The sequence below is a fragment of the Thamnophis sirtalis genome, unplaced genomic scaffold, assembly GCF_051295495.1.
Source record: "Thamnophis sirtalis isolate CommonGarterSnake01/CBP01778 unplaced genomic scaffold, rThaSir2_p1.2 scaffold_11, whole genome shotgun sequence".
Taxonomy (NCBI): Eukaryota; Metazoa; Chordata; class Lepidosauria; order Squamata; family Natricidae; genus Thamnophis; species Thamnophis sirtalis.
In genome coordinates this window covers 56,485,312-56,509,425 of record NW_028261391.1, presented here as the reverse complement: position 1 = coordinate 56,509,425, position 24,114 = coordinate 56,485,312, and the positions used below count along the sequence as shown (strand labels likewise).

At 40.7% G+C, this 24,114-nt stretch overlaps 1 protein-coding gene across 1 annotated transcript in view; it reads left to right on the top strand.

The window, feature by feature from the left end:
* Positions 1-24,114, top strand: part of AFAP1L2 (actin filament associated protein 1 like 2) — a 92,443-nt gene that overhangs the window by 59,267 nt on the left and 9,062 nt on the right. Inside the window, exons 6-12 of the mRNA XM_087725857.1 lie at positions 6,131-6,333; positions 11,354-11,533; positions 12,748-12,837; positions 14,748-14,811; positions 19,893-19,997; positions 20,604-20,815; positions 23,373-23,518. Of these exons, the coding sequence (XP_087581983.1) occupies positions 6,131-6,333; positions 11,354-11,533; positions 12,748-12,837; positions 14,748-14,811; positions 19,893-19,997; positions 20,604-20,815; positions 23,373-23,518 (1,000 nt within the window). The remainder of the gene's footprint in view (positions 1-6,130; positions 6,334-11,353; positions 11,534-12,747; positions 12,838-14,747; positions 14,812-19,892; positions 19,998-20,603; positions 20,816-23,372; positions 23,519-24,114) is intronic.

Here is a 24,114-nt window from a genome sequence, read left to right as displayed (position 1 = left end):
GGTGCTGTATGCGTTCTGCGCATGCGTGGAAGCGCAGAACTCGTCAAAACCGGGTAAGAAACGCGGGCAGGTGGATCCTTCGGCATTCCCGGAAGTTACTTACTTCTGGGTTCGCCGACCAACCGGTTCATGGGGACCACCGCGAACCGCCTGAAACCCACCCCTGTTGATACCATTACAGTTAGATTTTCCCCTTGGTATAATAGGTTTTATAGATATTTCTATGGACATGATAAGACTTTATGTATTCATGCTGTATCTTCCTCCTCTATTTAAAATTCATTGCCTCAGCTCTCCAGACAGCATGGGTAGGTTTTTGAGCTACTTTGACCTTGGCCCGCCCATTGATTATAATGATTGCAGTGCTGAGGTCTCCCAAGCTGAGCTGCAACCCTTTGTCAGCCTCACAAGTAAATTATGACAATCAATATAGGCTGTATCCTTCAGAGTACATATTGAATGCTAGCTACTTAGCCTGAATCACCACCATCTGATTTTATTTGCACTGATCGTGACCATTAAGAGCTTGTTCTAAGTTTTTTAAAGACTGATTCTAATTTTCACTACGTGTGTTACAGAAATTGTGCGTCCAATTGTTAAAACAATATAATCCATTGACCAGTGAAATTCATGTTCAGAAGTCTTTCTTTTTCTCCTTCTTCATCTCTCATCATGCATATCTTTATGTTAAGTTAATGGCTACTGGGACCAGAGCCAGTGATGGGATTCAATTTTTTTTACTACCGGTTCTGTGGGTGTGGCTTGGTGGGCGTGGCATGGCATGGCTTGGTGGGCATGGCTTGGTGGTTGTGGCTGGGAAGGATACTATAAAATCTCCATTCCGTTCCCACTCCAGGGGTAGAATACTGTAAAAATTTCCATTCCCTCCATACTCCAGGTTACTGCAAAATCCCCATTCCCTCCTGATCAGCTGGAGCTCAGGAGGCAGAGAATAGATGGGGGCAGGGGCAGTCAGAGGTGGTATTTACCAGTTCTCCGAACTACTCAAAATTTCCGCTACCAGTTCTCCAGAACTGGTTACAACCTGATGATTACCACCTCTGGACCAGACCAGCATCCAGGTTATTGAGAGAGTAATAAATGCTATGTTAACTATGGGTCTGGCATGTTTTAAAATATAAATATTATCGCCCTGACTGTCAGTTGTTTTATAAGAGTCTTTCACCAGATCTTATTTTCATCCTTAAAACATATCGAGGTTAGGGCCATTAATAAAGAAATAGGACCAGGTATAGATTTTTAAAAGCAATGCCTTAATCAGTCATGATCAATTATAATCGCTCAGTGCTTCTAGGCAGAACATTTTTGCTTTGTAAGAAGCAACTGTCTGTCAGCATTCAGAAGCTCATTCTTGCGGCTCGTTGAAGTGCAGCTGGGGAACAGCAGGTTGTCCAGAGACTGTAAGTTCTCCTTTCATATTCTAAATTCAAGAATACAAGAAAACTGATTGGAGATAAAGTCAAATGAAAAAAATCAGAGCTTTGTGTCCACAAGTCTGAGAAGGAGGAGGAGGAGGAGGAGGAGGAGGAGGAGGAGGTGGTGGTGGAGGTGGTGGTGGTATAAAAACCATTAGACTATCCAATTCATAGCATTCTTCTCTGTAAATACAACGATAAAATGGCCTGTTTGGATCCCATATCTATAATTGTGATTAAATTCAAGATTAAGTCTATCACTGCATCTACATGACAGGAAAATGTAATTTGACTTATTTCTGATAAACAGAATCAAAACAATTCTCTGAAAAATCAAAGGTCACACTGATGAGGGTTTTTCAGAAAATTTCTGACTGTGAATACAAAGATAAAATGGCCTTGATTAATCTAGTTATGCCAATCTTCTGTCAAGAATGCTCACCAGATAACAATGAGCCAGGTGCTTTATTAAATGGAACCTGCCTCGCAGGATTGTTATATGGGGAAAGGCCAGAGGACTGAGTGCAGTATTTGGTCCATTAAGCCAGTGTTTCTCAACCTTGGCAACTTGAAGATATCTGGACTTCAACTCCCAGAATTCCCCAGCCAGCGAATGCTGGCTGGGGAATTCTGGGAGTTGAAGTCCAGACATCTTCAAGTTGCCAAGGTTGAGAAACACTGCATTAAGCTTCTAAAGGAAAGGCAATAATTAAATCTAGGAAACAAATTCATAAGTATATTTCATGTCTATAGAGATTCTCAGTCATTCAAGGTCATGGTTGTCTTAAAGGTGCTTTTTTTAAAGCAGTAACTGGACTTTCTGGTTTTTCTTTGACAATGTTTCACTTCTCATCCAAGAAGCTTCTTCAGAAAGTCCAGTTGCCTCTTGAAAAAAGCATCTTTGGGACAAGTATATTTCATGTGAAGAGTTCAACGCTTCCCTGATAGATAATACAGTGCAACTGATGATGATGTTATCTATTCAGTCACGTTCAACAATTGGCGATTCTCTGGGTCAGGTCTCTCCACATCTTCCAATCATACACTATTTAAGTTTTCCTATGCTCTGGCTGGTGTCAACGTTGATGGTATCCAACTACTGCATTCTTTGACACCCTGGATTCCTTTTACTGTTAATTCTTCCAAGCAAAATTACTTTTGCTAATAAATTCAGCTGTATGACATGGCAAAAGTAAGTAAGACACAGTTTAGTGATTTTGCCTTCTAGTGATATGACTGGTGTTATAGCAGTAGACTTATATACCGCTTCATAGGCCTTTCAGGCCTCTCTAAGCGGTTTACAGAGAGTCAGCATATTGCCCCCAACAATCTGGGTCCTCATTTTACCCACCTCGGAAGGATGGAAGGCTGAGTCCACCCTGAGCCGGTGAGATTTGAACCGCTGACCTGCTGATCTAGCAGTAGCCTGCAGTGCTGCATTTAACCACTGCGCCACCTTGGCTCTTGGCTCTTATGCAATCCAGTACTTTCATGTTAGGCACACTTCGCTATCCAAGGAATACACAGCAGGTTTCCCCAGCACCATAGGTCAAACGAATTGATTTACTTCCTGTCTTACTTTTTTAAGATTCAATTCTCACACTGAACATCTACAGAGAACACAATAGAGTGAAGTAACCTACATTTGGTTGCCAGGCTGATGTCCTTGCTTTTCCATATTTGGTTCATGTTCATCATTGCAGTGCAGCCCAAGGCAATCTGACTTTTTATTTCTGTGCTCCATTCATCACTTTGAGCTATTTGCAATCCTAGAGAAAAATTTTTTTTCCAGACAATCTAGTTCTTTACCATCAATTTCTATTTTGATGTTCCCCTTCCTTACAGCAATCATGACCTTGGTCTTTTTGATATTTAGAAAGAGTCCAAAATTCTCACTTTCTTCTTTGATTTTCTTGATTGGATATTCCAGGCCTTCTTTAGTTTCTGAGAGGAGAGTTCTACTGTCAGCATACCAAAGATTGTTGATGTTTCTTCCATCAATCTTTACCCCCATTTTCTCTTTGTATGTGCATTAATTCTAAATCAGTAGGTTTATTCTCAGTGATTAATAAACATTGAATATGCTTTCCTTCTACATGACGAAATGTCGCAGAAGGATACCATGATCGATGGTATCGAAGGCTGCTGAGAGATCAAGAACCACCAGGATAGAGGAATGACCTCTATCCCTGGCTCGCCAGAGATCATCGGTCAGTGCGACCAAAGCGGCTTCGGTGCAGTAACCAGGCCTGAAACCAGACTGAAAGGGATCTAGATAATCCGCTTCATCCAAGGTCCGCTGGAGTTGGGAGGCCACCACCTTCTCAACAACCTTCCCTAAAAATGGGAGGTTGCAAACTGGACGGTAGTTTTTAAGGGCGGCTGGGTCCAGAGCAGGCTTCTTGAGGAGGGGTCTCACCACCGCTTCCTTCAAAGGTTGGGGGAAAGACCCCTCCCGAAGAGAGTGTTTACAATCCTCTGGATCCAGCCACGTGTCACCTCCCTGCTGGTTGAAACCAACCAGGAGGGGCACGGGTCCAGTAGGCAGGTGGCGGCACTCATTGCTCCTATGGCCTTGTGCTGGTTATTACCTTTAAAGCCCTACATGGCCTAGGACCTGGATATCTCTGTGACCGCCTCCTGCAATATACCTCCCAGCGCCCAATAAGATCGCACAGGGTGGGCCTTCTCCGGGTGCCATCGACTGCACAATGTCGTCTGGCGACTCCTCGGAGGAGAATCTTCTCTGTAGCTGCCCCGGCCCTCTGGAATGATTTACCCCCTGAAATCCAGACTCTCCCCACTCTCTTGGCCTTCTGAAAGTCTGTTAAGACCTGGCTGTTCCGGCAGGCCTGGGGCTGCTGATCTTGATTGACCTTCAGCCCCAATAAGATAGAGTGCATGTTGTTGTCTTTTTTAATTTGTTCTGTCTTATATTTTAAATTTTTAATATCTTCTTTTTTAAACTGTTTTAATGTAAGCCACCCAGAGTCCTCCGGGATTGGGCGGCATACAAATCCATTAAAATTGAAATTGAAATAATTGCTTTCTCCAGTGAATTCCCCCACAAGGCATGGCCAAAGTAAGTGAGGCACATTTCACTTTTTAATGACATGACTGGTGATAGGTTTAGGTTTAGGTTTATTCGACTTATATGCCACCCTTCTCCCAAGAACTCAGGGCGACGTACAACATTAAAAGAAACACATACTACAAAAGTTTAAAAAGAATTAAATAGGATATCCCCAAACCAATTAAAATTAACAATGACACATTTTTTAAAAAAGAATTCAAATTAAAATTAACAATAATCAATACTTTGATTTGTTTTGTTCAGGCCAGGCTGGCTTGCTGGAAAAGCCAACTTTTTAGGGCGGGTCGGAAGGACCGGAGGTCAGGGATTATACGAAGCTCCGGGGGCAGCTCATTCCAGAGGGAAGGCGCTCCCACAGAGAAGGCTCTCCCCCTGGGGGTCACCAGTCGACACTGTCTGGCCGACGGCACCCTGAGGAGGCCAACTCTGTGGGATCGCACTGGATGATGGGAGACTACCGGTGGCAGTAGGTGGTCTCGCAGGTATCTTGGACCTAAGCCATGGAGCACTTTAAAGGTCATAATTAGTATCTTGTTAGGTGCTCCAGTAGTTGTTTGTTAGTCACCTTTGCTGAAATATTTTTTCTATGTGTGCATAAGGCTCATGAAATAAATATTAGCCCCTCCCCACTGAAATTAAATGCTAGCTTCCACATGAAAAAAATTAATAAGAGCAAAAAAAAGGTGATGTGGAATAAGTTTAAACTGTTAATTGCACTATTTTCAGTGTTAGTCCAAGCAAGTATGTGAATATACTTTTGGTATGGTATCTTCAGACTTTCCTTTTCCTCTATTTCCTGTTTTTTATAATAGTCACAGATTTTTTTTAAAAAAGGAAGTCATTATTTTAATGCAAGACAAGTTATTACAGTTCTTTTGTTACTAGTTATCGTGGCTAAAAGTGGTGGATATTGAAATCTTAAGACATTTGAAGATCATCAGTTTGCATGACATAGCAGAACATAGAATTTATAAAAGTGACATATTACATAATTTCAAACTGAATAAAATCCTTGTATAATATGCATATTATTAAAACATACCACTGTGATACTTATTTCATACCTCTACAGCTTGTTGGAATAAAATAGGACTGTTGACTATAAAGATACTCAAATTATTAGTGTACTAGTTCTATCAAAATTAATGCAAGAGTTGATGGGCGTATGATTTAAAGAAAAGGTTAGGGATAGATCATAATGGAGAAACTCTACCTATCTTCTTGGGGTCAAAAACAACCTGATGGCACATAAACAATTATTTCATATGGATATGATTCATGCCATTCACTTTTCAAATTAGAGTTCAATTTATGATTTCAGCCCTTATATGGTGGCTATTATTACAAAATTTAAAAATTGGATTGGATAATGATCTTCTGCATGCTGATCAAAGTGGAATGCAAGTAAAATTGCCATATTTTCTTGAACATATTGTGATGGTTTAAACTTGGCAAGTTCTCAAGCCATCTTTATCTTTACTTCTGTTTATCTTTGTGGTACACCTTGGAATGCTTTGGAGCTAACATAGTGGAGGAAAGAAAAATCTAATCCCTTTGTAACCTTGATGTAAATATAATGGTCTCTTTCCCTTGGATGCAGATGATGAAGCTGTCAGCAGCTCTTATGAATCCTACGATGAGGAAGAGAGGATTAAAGACAAGCCAGCCTCTCATCAGTGGCCATCACCTGAAGCATCTATTGAACTTATGAAAGATTCCCGGATCTGTGCTTTTCTCTGGAGAAAAAAATGGTTGGGCCAGTGGGCCAAGCAGCTTTGCATGATTAAAGACAACAGACTGTTAGTAAGTATTTGGTGATCCCAGAAGCTATGTTTAAAATATAAATTATTCTTGAAAATTTTCTGTTAAAACATTAAACATGAAGAATTCATACAGGAGAGGTAGCAAGTAAATCCAAAGAGTCTAAGAACTTGATTCCTCCAGATAAACAAACAAATACTTCTGGGAAGCCTATAAGTAGGATGTGAAGGCAACGTTACTTTTACCATATGTAATTTTCAGATGTTTTGGACTACAAATTTTATTATCCTGCCTTTAACAATAAGTTAGTTGGTTATGGAAAGTTTCTTGGTTTTCTGTTCTTTAAATAAGAGCTAATCGTGTTTGCAAGTGTTTGCAGAAGAGCTGTTTCGGCAGATAGAGAGGGAGGTAGAGTACATAGTATGACACAGGAAGAAACCAGAAATATAAAGCCAAGGTAACCCTTGTCACTCCTTATTCTATTCCAGGGCTGGGTTCTGGCTACTGCCGGTTCACTCAGGGATGCTCTTTGGGAGTGCACGCACATGCTTGATGCGCACTATGCGCACATGAGCAGTAGGTAAAAAACAAGATGGTGATCCTATGGTGCTGCAGATAGAACCGGTTTGGGGGCATGGCCAGCCGAGTTACTACCTACTCGGCCGAACCAGTCTGAACCGGTAGGAACTCACCTCTGCTCTATTCTCAATTTCAATATATTTGTTGAGAAAGAAGCCTGTGTGGATCACATGTACTCTTGTGAGAGAAGTATAGTATATTTATTTATTTATTTATTTATTTATTTTCCATTGAACAAAACTTTTTTATTTTTCTTTAAAAAAAAACAAACACAAATATGTCATCATTTGTCAATCATTAAGACATTGAAGTACAATTTTTTGTTGTTGTGTGTACCCCTCCCTCCCCCCACCCCCCCTCCTCCTTCCCCCCCCCCCGACTTCCCAGAACCCGTACACGGTATGGATTTTTAACTAACACAGTCTAAAATCTATTGAGAAAAAAGAAATAAAGAAATTAATGACATTCTAGATTGACCTTAGCTTCTTCTTACTGAACTGACTTTTAACAGTTTAAATCATTTCTGATCTTAAGCATAGGCTAACTGGAATTTCTTAGTCCCGTATTTATTTTGTATATAGTCAATCCATTTTTTCCAGTCTCGTTTATATCTCTCATTTGAATGATCTTTGAGATATGCCGATATTTTAGCCATTTCAGCTAAGTTTGTTACTTTCAATGTCCATTCTTGGATTGTAGGCAAGTCTTCCTTCTTCCAATATTGCGCCACCAACAGTCTTGCTGCAGTTATCAGGTGCAGAATCAAATTGGTCTCTACCACTGTAAAGTCAGTACATATACCTAGTAAAAATAATTGAGGACTAAACTTTATCCTTCTTTTAAAAACATTTTGCATGACCCACCATATTTTTATCCAAAATGCCTTAACCTTTTGGCAGGTCCACCATATATGATAATATGTAGCATCGAGAGAACCACACCTCCAACATTTAGGCTGAACATTCGGATACATAGAAGCCAACTTTTTAGGATCTAAATGCCATCTATAGAACATCTTGTAAAAATTTTCTCTCAGAGAAAATCTGAGAAGAATCTCTCAGAATCTGAGAGAGAGAAGTATAGTATAAAGGAATACTGTAATTAAGAAATTAATACTGTAAATAAGACAAAGGAATACTCTAATTTAGGGGTTTTAATGCTTGAGATAAGTAACAAACTGCTTCCCCCATCCCTCCCTCTCAAATATCATTTCAACATTGGTGATGAGAATGTATGCTTGAATAAGTTTAGGTATATCTAAACTTAGTTACATGGCACATGTAAAATTTGTATTAAATGTGAAGGTTTGGTAGAGGCCTTCCTTCTACTCTTATTGGATAGTTTTAATCTTTGATTTGTAACCCCCAGTAATTCTGTTTTCATTCATTATTTCATGAAACATTTATTTCATAATTTCCATATGTCAGTTGGCTTCACTTTAAATAAATATTACTTATTACCTGTGACATACTGTTAATAGGAAGCCTATCTCTAGATATTTGATATTTAGTAAATAGCAAGCCTATTTCTTTAGATATTGATGTTAGGCAGGTGTAGTCCCCATTAAACATGGCATGAGTTAGTTGTACAATCTCTTCTCTCTGAGGCATCTGCCTGCCCACCAGAATAGATAGGGCAGGTGTTGTGGCCCAGTAGGATCTGGTTGAGCTGCTGATGGACTCGGATAGCGAGGAACCACATGAGTCTGCCAAGGAAGATGTGGAGGACCCTGGGCAGGGTTCAGACTCAGAGCAGGGACCAGAGAGGCTGGTTGGCCATCAGGAGGCGCCTGAGGCATGGAGCAGTGGGAGGATTGAAGGCAGTTTGTCCCTGATGCAAGATTAAGAAGGGCAGAGAAATGGAAGCAGCAGCTCTGTAGGCAGATTCATAGACGATGATTAAGCCCAGGTGGTTGTGGCTTGGCCCCTTCCAAGAGAGTATATAAGTGGAGAAGTTGGGAGGGGGCATTTGCAGGAAACAATTGTTTGAAACAGTATTGGAAAACTCTGTCTGTCTTGTATCCGTGCCTGTTGGATTTTGGGTTGCTGCCAACTATTCTGAAAGGGAAGGATGCGGGCAACCCTTTACAAGGTAGAGCTGAGGAGTTTGTCCAATTTCTCGCAGATAAAGTTGCTCGGCTTCGGACAAACCTGGACTCCAATTGCGCAGAGCCAGCCGAGGTACCGGGGGAGGGTCTTGAACGGCATCTTTGGATTGACTTTCAGCTTGTTATTCCTGAGGAAGTGGACAAGGCCATCGGAGCAGTGAGTGCCTCCACGTGTGTACTGGACCCGTGCCCCTCCTGGCTGGTCGCGAACAGTAGGGAGGTGACACGAGGCTGGATCCAGGCGATAGTTACCGCCTCCCTTCTGGAGGGGTTCTTTCGCCCCCCTAAAGGCGGTGGTGGTGAGACCCCTCCTGAAGAGGCCGTCTTTGGATCCAGCCATCTTAAATAACTACCGCCCAGTCTCCAACCTCCCCTTTGTTGGGAAGGTTGTTGAGAAAGTGGTGGCCTCTCAGCTCCGGCGGTCCTTGGATGAAACCGATTATCTAGACTCCTTTCAGTCGGGATTCAGGCCTGGCTACAGCATGGAAACTGCTTTGGTCGCACTGACCAATGATCTCTGGAGAGCCAGAGACAGGGGCCATGCCTCTGTCCTAGTGCTCCTTGACTTCTCAGCGTTCTTCGATACCATCGACCATGGTATCCTTCTGCAACGGTTGCGAGAGGTGTGGGCGGGAGGCACCGTTCTTCAGTGATTCTCCTCCTACCTCTCGGACAGGTCGCAGTCGGTGTTGGTTGGAGGGTAGAGGTCGACCCCTAGGCCCCTTAAGTATGGGGTGCAACAGGGTTTGGTCCTGTCCCCCTCCTGTTTAACATCTTACATGAAGCCGCTGGGTGAGATCATTCGGCGGCACGGGATAAAATATCACCAGTATGCGGATGATACACAGTTGTATCTGTCCGCCCTGTGCCAATTCAGTGAAGCGGTTGACGTGATGTGTCAGTGCCTGGAGGCTGTCAGGGTCTGGATGGGGGTAAACAAACTGGCTCTCAATCCTGACAAGACCGAGTGGCTTGTGTTTTTCCCTCCCAATAATTGGCCATGTATTCCAACTCTCAGGCTGGGGGGTGAAATTATATGCCCCTCAGACAGGGTTCGCAATCTGGGAGTCCTCCTGGATCCACATCTGACTTTAGATCATCATTTGTTGGCTGTGACCAGGGGGGCATTTGCCCAGGTCCGCCTGGTGCACCAATTGCGTCCCTACCTGAACTGGGAGGCTCTCACAACTGTCACTCACGCCCTTGTGACCTCAAGAATGGACTACTGCAATGCGCTCTACACGGGGCAGCCCTTGAAGAGCTTTCAGGGACTTCAGCTTGTCCAGAACGCAGCCGCGCGAGCGATTGTGGGTGCGCCTCGGTACACCCATGTTACACCTATCCTCCGCGAGCTGCACTGGCTGCCTGTTGGTCTCCGGATACACTTCGCTAGTCATCACTTATAAAGCCCTACATGGTATTGGACCTGGGTACTTGAGAGACCGCCTCCTGCCAATCACCTCCCAAAGACCTATTAGATCCCACAGACTAGGCCTCTCCGAATTCCATCTACCAGCCAATGCCGACTGGCGACCACCCGGAGGAGGGCCTTCTCTGTGGCTGCTCTGGCCCTCTGGAACGATCTTCCTGTGGAGATTTGGACCCTCACCACACTTCAGGCTTTCCGTAAAGCCGTTAAGATCTGGCTGTTCCACAGGCCTGGGGCTGCTGAGTTCCATCCCCACTCGAACTGGTGTGCTTGTTGAGACCTTTTAAACTGGCTCTGTATTGTTGTCTGGTTTTTTTTTTAATGTATTGTTCCCTTCCCTTCGGTTTGTGAGCCGCCCTGAGTCCCTCGGGAATAAGACGGCATACAAGTTGAATAAAATCCAAATCCAATTCTTGCATGTGAGTCTTGTCTGGGCCTTCAGCCAAAGAAGTCGATAACTGCATGATTAAAGAGTGGCAAATAGCCAAGCCTGTGTCTAGGTGATTCACAGGCCGGAGGGGGGGTCAGAATAGGTAGGCATATTCCAAGTCCTTCCCATTAAACATTTCTATTTCTGGGTCCTTAGAGGAGCACCTTTTCTTTTGCAATCTCTGTCCTAAGGAGCACCATTGGCCCTGAGACCAGCAGCCTTCCCTCTTTAACCTTCAGGAGAGCAATTAAGATCTGGCTCTTCCCCCAAGGGTTGCAACAGGGTGAGTTCAGAGTGGGATGAGACTGTGTTGATTACCATCTGGGAAGTGCGGTTTTGGGGCAAATTTTTCTTTTTTTTTCTTATAGTTTTATCATTTTTTTGCTTTATGATTATTTATTGTTTGATTGGTTGTAAGACACCCAAGAGTTGGTTTTAAGATGGGCAGCTGAACAAATGTTTTAAATAATTTTAACAAAAGTTAAAAATAATCTTGCCATATTTCTTTTGTTCCCAGTGCTACAAGACTTCCAAAGACCATAGTCCTCAGCTGGATGTTAATTTGGTGAGCTGTAGTGTCATTCACAAGGAGAAGAATCTGAGAAAGCAGGAACATAAGCTGAAGATCATCCCCATGAATGCAGACGTGATTGTCTTGGGTTTGCAAAGTAAAGACCAAGCAGAACAATGGCTCAGAGTGAGTGGAGCCCCCTTTTTTTGGCAATGCCTGTTACTCCAGGTTGAAGGATTTGTTGAAGCCACAATTGCAAATGCCAATACTGAAATTGGCAGCCAGTATTCTTGTGTTTTACCAGGCATGTGATTTAAGACTTTTTCTTAAAGAAACACACAGTGCCTTTAGGAAAATATACTCGATGAGCTCACTAGAACCCAAGGGCAAATGTATGATTTAGAAGAGCAAAGTTCCTTGTTAAATTAATATATTTTTAGAGAATTTTCAATAATGTTAATTTAAATTTTATACAGGTAGTCCTCGAGTTATGACCAGTCATTGGGCCACCATTTAAACTTATGATGCCACCAAGTGAATGATGCTTATAACTGATCCTCTAATTTCCAGGTTTACTTAAACATTACTGTGCTTCTAAGCTTTTCAAGGGATAAATGTTCAATGTTGTGTGGCCATGCCCTTGCGTTTGATATTTCTGTACTTATTATTTTGATTTTTCTGCATCTGGATCATCTTGATTTTCCATACCGAAGACCTCTGAACTGAGGTTAGCTGTGAAAACACAAGGAAATGCTTAATAATTTATAGTTAAGTAAAAATGTCCAAGTTCAAAGCAAGTACATGCTGTTTGATAAATCTTGTAAAAGCACAAGAACACTGGCTGGCAAAGGACCAAGCCTCTGTTTCTAAATTAAACTAACCACAGCAAAAAATACATGTATGCACTCATATTGGTATAACACAGGGTTACTTTGTCAGCCCACACTGAGGTAATCTTCTATGCCTCTCGTGAGTGGTTTTAATCTACAGTGGTCAATATAGCACAGAAACTAAAATCATTTTCTTCTAATAGGTGAAAGAGGATTTTAAAAAAACTGTTGTTGGCTCATGTACTGTTTTGCATCTTGATATCTCTACTGACATGCCCAGAGACTGTTACGTAAGAAACCATTCCTAATTAGAGTAGAACAATGGAGGGGGTTGCCGAGCACATCCTCCGATTTGGTGTGCTGTTTATATATGTGTCCTAGGCTTCACTCACACGCAGAGGTTTCTGAAACAGCTCAACTTTCCTTTCTCTTAACTTAAAAACTGCTTTGCTTAAATTGAATTCAGCTTCAATTAAAATTAGCCGAATGCTTTTCAGCACAGAAGAAAATAAAAGCTGTAGCTGGCCATAAGACACGAAATTGCTTATATCGTGTTTTTTCCCCTCCTAGGTAATCCAAGAAACAAGTGGTCTCTATCCAGAGGGGCCATGTGAAGGAAATCAGTACGTTCCAGATGTCCAGCGGTTCAATAACCCAAAAGTATGTCTTATCTTTTGAAGGGGATGCTTAAAAAGTAGCTCTTAAATCTTCTATTACATAATATTTTAAAACTACTTGATTATAAAAGGGAAGTAATTCCCACCATCAAAACAGGAAAATGGTTGAAAACTCCAGCCTGTTTTGGATGCTGCAATTAGAACAGCTTCAAGCATCTTTCCATCCCTTCACAACAACACTTCTTTGTATCCATTTATCTTCGCAATGAGTTTGTTTCAAATTGCTTTTAAAGAGAGTTTATAGATTTAGTTCTGTTCAAACTCAGAGGAAAACATTATATTAAAAAAGCATTCTTTTTTTCTTTTCTTTTTACAATCATTTAATCCCTTGTTTCAGGGTGGCGTCAAGGCTACTGAGTGGAGCTGAGTGTTTACTGGCCTTTATAACACATATAAAACTATGTTCTTGTTGTTAGTTGCGAAGTTGTGTCCTACCCATCGACAACGTTCCTCCAGGCCTTCCTGTCCTCTACCATCCTCTGGAGTCCATTTAAGCTCACACCTACTGCTTCAGTGACGCCATCCAGCTTCTTCATTCTCTGTTATCTCATTCTTCTTTTGCCCTCAATCTTTCCCAGCATTAGGATCTTCTTCAGTGAGTCTGTGGGGGTGTATGTAGGATCCCCACATACACCCCAACAGAAGTCTATCTGGGATGGAAAACATGGAACAAATGTAGTCAAACATAACCTAGAGGAAAAGACTACTCTGATGGTAGTAAGGTCTTCTTTCCTACTGGGGAGCCAGCACACAATTTGCCTTAGGGAGTTGTTGATGTTGTTTAAATTGGAGCTACTATGTTCTGAGCTGCAGAAGAGAAGGGAGTGTTCCCAACAACCTGCTGTGATACATTTGCAAAACAGTTTGCTTATTAAATTGCTTACCTCTATTCCAATTTGGATTTGTTCAATGAAAGTGATTGATAGCGTTCAGTATCCATAGATAAGACTTTTATGGACCCAACAATTTTTTTTAATGGTGGGAATGGGAGCTAAATGACTCTGGGAGGCAAATGATTAACTCTACAATCCTAGGTATTTCCATCCAGCAGAAGAGGCTGAAATAGTACCACTACGTTGTTCCTCTACATTATGCCACTTAATTCAGCTCTGTAGGATTCTGTATGCTTTTAAATATCTACAAGAAGCTGCTAACTCATGTGCAGTTTTAGGGAGTGGTCTGATTATTATTTGGGTGGTATCTAACTCCCTTTTTTGTTGTCAATTGATGCCAAGGAGTTTTAAAGTTAACTTTCCACATGGCTCGGCTACCATGAAAAGACCTTTTCTTCTTAGTTTGATTAGTTCTTCAAAATTCAGAATGAGCTTACATTCAGAATTATATAATGTTTATGTGTCCCAAGAGGGACACATAAAAAGAGCTGTATTTTCCTGGATGTAGTGAACATGTCTTTCCTCAATAGATTTCTTGCTGGATCATTAAAAAAGAAAGCTATGGTGATTTAAAGTGAGACTAAAGGGGCATTTCATAGAACATACTGTTATATTTGTTTATATTTTAATATCAGTATTATAATTAAATGAGTATGTTTTAAGCCAATCAACCAACCATTGGGCAAAGAGGAAGCTTGGTGGAAAGACTAAGTTTCTCCAAGTTTCGTGTACCTGGTGTTCCAATCAAGCTGTGTTGCTACTTGCCCAAAATCAAATAAAAAAAGAAACAACTGTTTATTTAGAGTGGATTTGTAAATCTGATAACATTCCAAGAGCAATAAATACATCAATGTTCATGCTTTTTCATTGTACCATCCATCATTTTCTCACATTTCTCTAAACGCAAAATATAAGTTTCCAACAGCAAAAGAGTTCTTCAACCCAATACTTTATGATTTTCTCAATTTTAGTCATGGGGATTGTTTTTTGTTCTTTGCAGGTGGAGCCATCAGAGAGTGGAAGCAACACTGATGGTCACATGGAGCTGGTGGAAACAAAAGATGGTAACATGACTTTCAATTCAGAAAGTTAACCTGATTTTCATGTCTGTGCCTAATATAAGCCCTACCCCAAAATAAATCATAGTTAAGTCTCGGCCACCATCTGGTTGCACATATGTAAAAATCAAGCTAGGATGACGATGAGGGGATGGAACTGCTCATGTGCCATGCACCCGCTTACCTTAGGACAACTATGGCCAGGCCTCCCACACCCCAACAACTGTTGTGCTGCTGCACTTCTGCTGCTGCTTGCGGCAGGATGCTGTGTGGCTCATCACACTGGTGCCACCACTTGCGGCATGCCATGTGGCTGATTGTGTTTGTGCTGCCGCTTGAGGCACGACACCATGTTACATGTCGTACCAGTGGTGCGAGCGACAGGATGCTGTGTGACTCATCACACTGAGCCACCACTTGCGACATGCCATGTGGCTCATTGTGCTGGTGCTGCTGCTTGCGGCAAGACACCATGTCGCACGTCACACCACAGGTGCCACTCGCACATGCAACTGCTCAACACACCATGCAGCCTCCTGTCACGACGAATCATGTATTGTCTGGTCGCAAGTGGCTGCGAACGGCTGCAGAAGAAGTTGGACAGTAAGACATCCCCCCAAAATAAGACCTGGTGCTTATTTTGCCCCCCCCTAAAAAAAAACAAGATCAGGTCTTATTTTGGGGAAAACACAGTAGTAGCTTTCATAGATGTTGTGAATTGTAATCCCATGACAACTGCAGGGCTCTGGGCAGGAGAAATTTGAATTAGAAGGAGGAAGAGAGAAATTAAAGCAGCTGTCTCTGCTGTATATTGAATTTGCAGATTGCCTGGTTGAAATAGAATTGGAGAGAAGAGCTTCTTTGCCAAGTTAATTTGTTATCCACACTAATTGAACTATGTAGCTTCTACCAAGGATAATGAAATAGAGTACCTTGTAGAACATAAAAAACTTCTACATACCTGTTTGTCAGCCCAATCCACTACTGTTTTGACTGGCAATGATTGCCCAGGGTTTTGAGCAGAAAGAAATCCTTTACATCTCCTATCTGAATTTTTAATTAAAAACCAAGAATCAAGTGTGGGACTTTCTGTATAAAATGCTTATGCTCTCTTGCTAAGCTATGATCCCTTTCCAAAGGAGGGAATTTGAAAAAAAAGCATTGTATCGTGATTCCTTCTCTAAATACAGAATGAAAATGTTGCTACTCGGAATAATATCATAAAGAGGAGGCATTTTACCTGAAACTAAATTTCATTTAATGTTGGAGTTTGAAAGGAAGCATATTTTAGATTTGATTATTAGCTGGGTAATTTTTTTCCTGGAACTGAAGCATTGGAAACAATATCAGGCCAGAAGCTTGTAACAGCTTTGTTAAATTGTTGGTAAACTGCAGTAAACCTAACCAGTGAGCTTACATGCCAAGAATATATATTGCAGTTATGTGCTTGCTTACATGAGGTATTGTGTGTATTTATCCCAAGAATTAAAGTTTCACCAAAATGGCAATAAAGGATTTAGTGTAAATAGAAACAGAAAAGGACAACCACAATTAGAGTCGGTAAACACCCTCTATTTGTAACAGACCTCGTCTGAGTTTTCAGTCATCTCTTGCAGATTATTGTAAAAACCTGATGAGCTTTGCAAATACCTGAAAAAGAATGCTTGCAAACGCTTTCCCCAGTTCCGCAGTAAAAAGGATGGTTCAAATGAAAAAGAGCTCAGCTTTTAATCACAAGAGTCTTTCTCACCTCCCATAACCATGCTTTAGCATTTTTTTTTCTCCTGCCACATACTCATTAAGTGGCTTTTGTCTCATCCCCGGCCCATATCTGAGGCATTTGAAAATGGTCTCCTCTCCCAACGCAGTCTTTGCTGTGGACATGATCTGGCACATTTTGTAGATCATTTAGCTGATGATGTGGCTTGGAGCTAAGATCTGCTCAGTTCGCAGCTTTAGGCTCCTGCAGGCAAATCCCTTCCCTTTAGTTCAGTGTTTCTCAACCTTGGCAACTTGAAGATGTCTGGACTTCAACTCCCAGAATTCCCCAGCCAGCGAATGCTGGCTGGGGAATTCTGGGAGTTGAAGTCCGGACATCTTCAAGTTGCCAAGGTTGAGAAACACTGCTTTAGTTATTGTGAGTTGATATCCACATCCATTTTGGAATAGGTGGCAGACGCCTACCTTCTGCAGAGTCATCTTCCCTTAGAAAATTTAACTGGAGTTTCTGAAGAGCTGATCCTAAAAACATGCTCCTGGCACGCTTCTAAACCTGATATTTAGACAAAATTACAATTATTTTGAAAGAGTAAACAGGCTGTCCTGGGAGGGACGGATAATTGGGTGTATCCTGCCAGTAAGTGTTCTGAAGGTGTTCCCTGCGGCAGTAGATAAGGATTTTATATAGCTTTTTTTTACTGTTTATTATCATCATTATTTTTGAGGAACAATGGAACTTCCTCCTGATGGTAAATGCTCCCAGGACCAGAGTTATAATTGAATTGAATTGAATTTATTATATTTCTATGCCGCCCTTTTCCCAGAAGGGACTCAGGGCGGCTCACAACCCAAGTCAGGGGCGGATAGGGGATACAAATAGGGGAAAAAAGACATAGACAAACAATACCACAATTTTAAAAACAACTCAACAGACACACCATTCGAGCAGGGACAGGAACTCATCAGCCCCAGGCCTGTCGGAACAGCCAGGTTTTAAGGGCTTTGCGGAAAGCCTGGAGGGTGGTGAGGGTCCGAATCTCCATGGGGAGCTCGTTCCAGAGGGCCGGAGCAGCCACAGAGAAGGCCCTCCTCCGGGTGGTCGCCAGTCGGCATTGGCCAGTGGATGGAATTAGGAGGAGGCCTAATCTGTGGGATCTAATCGGTCTATTGGAGGTAATTGGCAGCTTATACAGTAGTAGTTCCTTCATCTGTAACTCCACAATGACTTATGCTGTGTTGGGAGAGACAATCTCGCTGTTTACTTCATTCTGACTTTGATGACACTAAATACTTTGGTAACTGGTGACTATGGTAAAACAAAATAACAAAATTCAAGAAGTCTACTCTGGCATGTAGGTTCTGCATGATCATCCCCCAGCTACTTCCTGGTTTTGCTAATTCTGAGGTTAGAACTGGACTTCTGGTCATTCACTGCATGTACTCTTGCAGTTCTAGTTAAGTTCTCCCACTTCATTCCACTCTACATGGGGCAGCCCTTGAAGAGTGTTCGGAGACTTCAGCTGGTCCAAAATGCAGCTGCGCGAGCGATTGTGGGTGCGCCTCGGTACACTCACGTTACATCTATCCTCCGTGAGCTGCACTGGCTGCCTATTGGTCTCCGGATACGCTTCAGGGTGCTAGTCATCACTTATAAAGCCCTACATGGTATTGGACCTGGGTACTTGAGAGACTGCCTCCTGCCAATTGCCTCCCATAGACCCATCAGATCCCACAGATTAGGCCTCCATCTGCCGGCCAATGCCGGCTGTCGACCACCCGGAGGAGGGCCTTCTCTGTGGCTGCTCCGGCCCTTTGGAATGAGCTCCCCGTGGAGATTCAGACCCTCGCCACCCTTCAGGCCTTCCGGACAGCCATTAAGATCTGGCTGTCCCAGCAAGCCTGGGGTTGAGTCCCCCCCTCTATTTGAACTGTTGTGCTTGCTGTGTTTTTTTAAATTGTTGTATCACTGTCCTGTTTGTCTTACTTTTCTGTATTTGTTCCCCTTCCCTTGGTTTTTTGTTCAGCCGCCCTGAGTCCCTTCGGGGAATAGGGCGGCCTACAAATCGAATAAATACCAATACCAATACCAATGTCACTCTGTGCTTTTAAACTATGATTTTCTGATGATTTTTGTTTTAAATAAGGATTAATGCTGTTTCAAAAGAGCATTATTTCTGCACGCAAAATATCCTGCTGAACAGCTATGAAATATTACCCCTGTGCTCCTCCTCTGTGCTATTATCTTTCAATATTTTAGAACCCGGATATAGCCATACACAGAAATAGCTTGAGAATAACTAACAGGCAGAAAAAGTTGTGTGGAGTAAAGTCTCTCTGGATGGAGCCCCTGCCACTAGTTGCTAATCCTACTAAACTTGGCCCATCCTATCCTATGGGGATCAGAAAGGGTAACAGAGGGTTAAATACCTAATGGGTGGGAGATAAATTTGCAGGACCCACTATTTCTGTTCCCTACTTTGGCCACCATAAACAAGGACCTCGCCAATTCATGACCTCATTATTGTAGCACAGAGGTGTGAAACTGGACCAGATACAGCCCATCCAGGCCATGCCCATCCCAGCTCCACAAGAGCAAAACCAATCCTGATATTTGACGATACATCCCATGATGCGACCGGGTTTGACATTCCTGTTGTCAATAGGGGCAGCAGAATACTTGCTAGAATACTTTTCTGCCAGCTCAAGAGCTGCTAGGTGATACTTTCATACAACTTTGAGGGAGAACCTATGCAATCCCAGCAGAAAGTTATAAGCATGTGTCAACAGTCACATCAGCATATTTTTAGTAGGTTAAAAAGGACAACCTACACATTTGGTGTGCAGTGCTGTTACTTACGTCCTATCCAACCTACCTTACAATGGTTCCAGTGACAGCAGGAAAGAAATGGTATGAAAAACAAGCTTTGTTTTGTTCCAAGCTGACTTAAAATAGGAGGCATTTTTTCCAACAACACAAGTGTACATTTCATACCTCCCTTTTTGAATACTTGCCTCTACAAGTGCATATTTCATAATTATCAAGGTACTATCACTCAGTCAAGAACAGCTAAATATCTTCAGGCACATAAGTAGGTTATCATTTCTGTAACTCTTTGCATCCCTTCAAGTATTTCCAAGAAGGAAAATGTCTGGTTCCTTATGGCCCCTGTAAGAAACAAGCTTCACATTCAGAAAATAGCAAAACACCTTGCTTGTTTTTTAAAATCTTGGATTATCTAAAACTGGTTTGGATATGCAAGTATTCTTCATACTGTTGTGAAGATGGGTCATATATGAAATTGCATCCCATTTTATAATAATCATTTTCTTCAGCAACAGAATTTAATATGTAGCTTTTAAAACTTTAGCTAAGAAGAAATGCACACCTGGGTTAAAATTTAGCAACCTGATGAATCTTGGGAGAAAGAAGTCTTCCTCCATGGACAATACAGAAAGATCTTTGGATACCTGCAGTAAGTAACTTTTAAGAAATGCACATACTTTTCTATGTTTATTTGAATTTCTGCTACCTGCAGGGAAGACAATCCTAGAGAATGATTCAGAAAAGAACTATAGTATAGCCACTGTGACTTGAAAATAATAGAAATCATGCTTCCAGTGCTCTTTTAGATCTTGTAAAAATCCATAGAAGGTATAGCAATACCTTTGGGACAATTCTGAGAGTCATTCTAAGATTCTTCTTGATGTTATTTTTGCTCAAAATGTAATCCAATTTTGACCATTGAGCGATAACTTATTTATATAGCATGGGTTGTATTTGGTTGGAGGTTGGACAGTGGATGGTGATGGCTGTGGTTTTATCAATTAATTAGTTACAATAGGTGCTTTTAAATATCAGAATTTGGATCTCAGTTTGTATGGTGGCGTGGCTAACATATTCATTGTGTTGTAGGGTTGGAAGCAATATTAATTTAGCACTCTGCGTAGAACAATAAAATTATGTATATTAGCCTATTCTTACCCACTGACAACAGATCATCTCTAGAGGATATTGAAAAAGTATTCTGGGCTCCATTAAGAAAGAACATATTATGAAAACAGCATTTCTTTCTTCACAGCATATTTAAATGTACTGGTGAACAGCCAATGGAAATCCTACTGGTGCCATGTGAAGGATGGCCAGCTCCACTTCTACCAGGACAAAAACAGAAACAAGGCAGCTCAACCAGCTTTGAACTTGATGGGATGTGAAATCATCCCCGACCCAAGCCCTGACCACGTCTATTCATTTCGTATCCTGCACAAGGGTGAAGAATTGGCCATGTTAGAGGTATGGGATGTCATTCTCTCCAGAAGCTGGTAAACACAGTTTAGTAGCTATTCATGGCAATCTATCACAATGCTGTGTTGGAACCAAATTAAAGCTTCCTTTCTTTGCATAGAGCCAATTTAAATAACTTATGTTACCTATCCACAGATTATTTGATTGAGTAGCATACAAACATAATACAGAAAGCACAAGAGTGAGAGAGAGAGCAAACTGAACTTTTAATTTGTTTTCCTTACATTTCAGTCAAATTAATCCAGAAGGTAATTTATAGTGAGAAAATAATACCTGTAATTTTATGTGAAGCACTATAATTAAAATAGCAACTATAGAGTAATTTTAAACAGCAGGAAAATAACACTAGCAATAAGTCCTCAATATTTGAGTTCCCAGACAGAGATGCAGGGCCCAGCAGTATAGAACCATTTTTCCCTTTAAGAACTATTCTTTGAAGAAAATGTCTGGGTTATGATGCTGGTATAACAACAGGGTCGAAATTTACAGTAAGCAAGACTTTGTGTCCTTTTTTCTTATTCTCCCCTTTTCTTTCTTGTTTTCTGGGTTCATTGATTGATTGAAAGTAGGGTCATCACTAGATGACCCTACCTTTAAAGTCTATAGAAATCTTAAGCTTTTTTCATTGATTGGTCATGTATATTTTCTCTCTATATTTGGCAATGCCTAAAATAATACTTCTTGTTAGATCTGTGAGGGAAAAAATCTGTTGAGCACTATATCAGCAGTTTTATAGTTCAATAAGTCAATGTGCATTCAAAAATAAATAAATATGAATCTGCTTCAAATGATTCCTTGCCCAGAACCTTTTGTTCTACCTCCCACTATTCACTTTTTAGTTGTTGTTTTTAATTTTCTAAAAAGTTCAGGCTGAGGGCCTCACTTCTTTTCTCCATGTTGGCTGTTTCCACCCTAGCTCCTCTTCCAAATGGCATATTCTCTCTCTTACTCATGCCTACAAACACACGTAGGAAACAAAGTACTTAAATTTATAAGGAATGATATTGTAAGCTCAAGAATGCTGGAGGGAAGGATAAAAAAGGAACAAGAAAGTAAAACAACTGTGGGAGTATCTAAAATTAGGCCAAGGTTCGGAGGCTGTGCACAGATTGCAAGATATATAATAGGTAGTTAGCTGGTGCAGCTTTACCTTATGTACATGGTTTACATTAAAACTATTTGAATACTGTCAGCAATATTCATTCCCTCCCTTTCTAGACTTCTGCTCCAAGTATAATAGTATCTACATTATATATGGGGATGTACAGTGTAAATTCAAATTTTATCTTCTAATTCTAATCTTGTAACTTCCTTTTTTTGAATAAACAAGTAATAAAATGCAAGCTTAATCTCCTATAATCTCCCTTCAGTTACATTTAATTTCTCCTGGAAGAAAAGTTGATTTGAAAAACAAGTTGCTTACCTCTATTACTTTCACTCAGAGCTGTTGTTTTTTCTTTGTTTATTGCTAATCTTAGATTCTCTGACATCAGCAACATTTGAGTAGGAGGAGGAAAATGTGACAAATTTCCTACATTTTGTAGTGGGAGGAATGTTTTCAGCCAAGGGTAGGATTGCCAGAGCCTCTGAGTATTGTTTTGTTTTTAGCAGTCAAATTGCTGAGTATGGTGGAGCCAGAATAAGGACGACTTCAACAGTTATTTCAAACTAGTTTCATTCACAAAGTTAAGGTACCATATGGATACAGCAGTTTAGTTCAAGGCAACTAGAAATTATAAAATCATTTCTCATAGATTTTTCATAGTGCTTACTGAATATTTTCCATAGGCATCCATAGGCTGACACAAACCCTGTTACTTATGCATGACATCTGATATTAGAATACAAATACAGAAAGCTGGTGTCGGTATCATGTTGCATGTTACTGCATTTTTTTCCCCTTGATTGTAGAGGTAGCCTGTGACGCTTTCCTTCATGTTTCACCACCAAATTTCAGTATTTATTTTAGTACCCATCTGATACAGAAATGTTTAGAAAATCAGATTGGTGCCATCTTCTGGGGGAAAAGAGAAAGATCTTTAGATGAAATGTTTTTTTGAAATTCTGGCATATTTTTTCCCCTGAGCAGCTAAACTCTCACTTATTATTCAGGACAAATCCTACCTTGAATGTAGAATTTTCACAAATATTTAAATAATTAAATGTTTATATGGGTCTGTGAATCATTGAATTTCAAGCATGAATGATTCCTTTCTGTGGGATTTGGGCAGAACATAATTTCCTAACTTTTTTTCTCCCATCCAAACCCTGTTCTTTCTTAAGTAAGGGCTCTTTGAACAATGAGCAAAATTGTGTGCTCACTCTATTTAGTCAAATAGTTTGAGTCTACAGAAAATATTATTGAGACATGGCTGACTGGAGAAAGGTACAAAATTTGTCTTTTCTTCTTCTTACTTCCAATTTTTCTTTAGATCCAAGCCATTGGATTTGTAGAGACCACTGATTAGAGATTTACTAAACCGCTGATTAGAAGAGGTTTGAACTATAGCTATAACGGTTGGTTCTATTTTTATTTATTTAATAGACAAAGTCTTCTGAAGAAATGGGCCATTGGCTTGGTGTCCTTTTGTCAGAATCTGGCTCTAAAACGGATCCTGAGGAACTTACTTATGATTATGTTGATGCTGACAGAATTTCCTGCATTGTCTCTGCAGCAAAAAACTCATTATTGTAAGTTACTTATGCTAGTATTCAGAATATGCTTCCTTTTGGTGGTTTAGTAGCATATTTATTGATTCTGCTAAATAAGAGTTTGAGATTTTCTTTTAAATTGAAAAATAATCAGTGCAAATTTTAATAGGATTATTACTACTTGTACAAAGAAACAGTTGGAAAAGAATAAACACTACTATGTAAATATATCCCATATATGACACATTCAGATGAAACTGCTATAATAAAGAAAAAGTAAGAAAAATATCTGAATGATTATTTCCAGATTATGTCCCCAAAAGGCAACCTTTGAATGAAGATTCCACCCCTAGAAAGAGAGATTGGATAGGGAGAAAATCCTATTTTCCTACCGTTTTAAGGAAAATATATGGGGAAAACAAATGAATGAAGATGCAAATTGTTGTATTTATCTGAAATACAATATTTATCTCGTTTATTTATTTGATTTCTATAGCCACCCATTTTTTTAAACTTTCCAACCTAAAGCCTACCAAATATTTTGAGAGAAACATTTGGAATCAAAATTAAAATTCTTGGAAAACTGTAGTGGGCCCATTGTTGCATGATTACACAGGTGTGTGACATACTTGGCC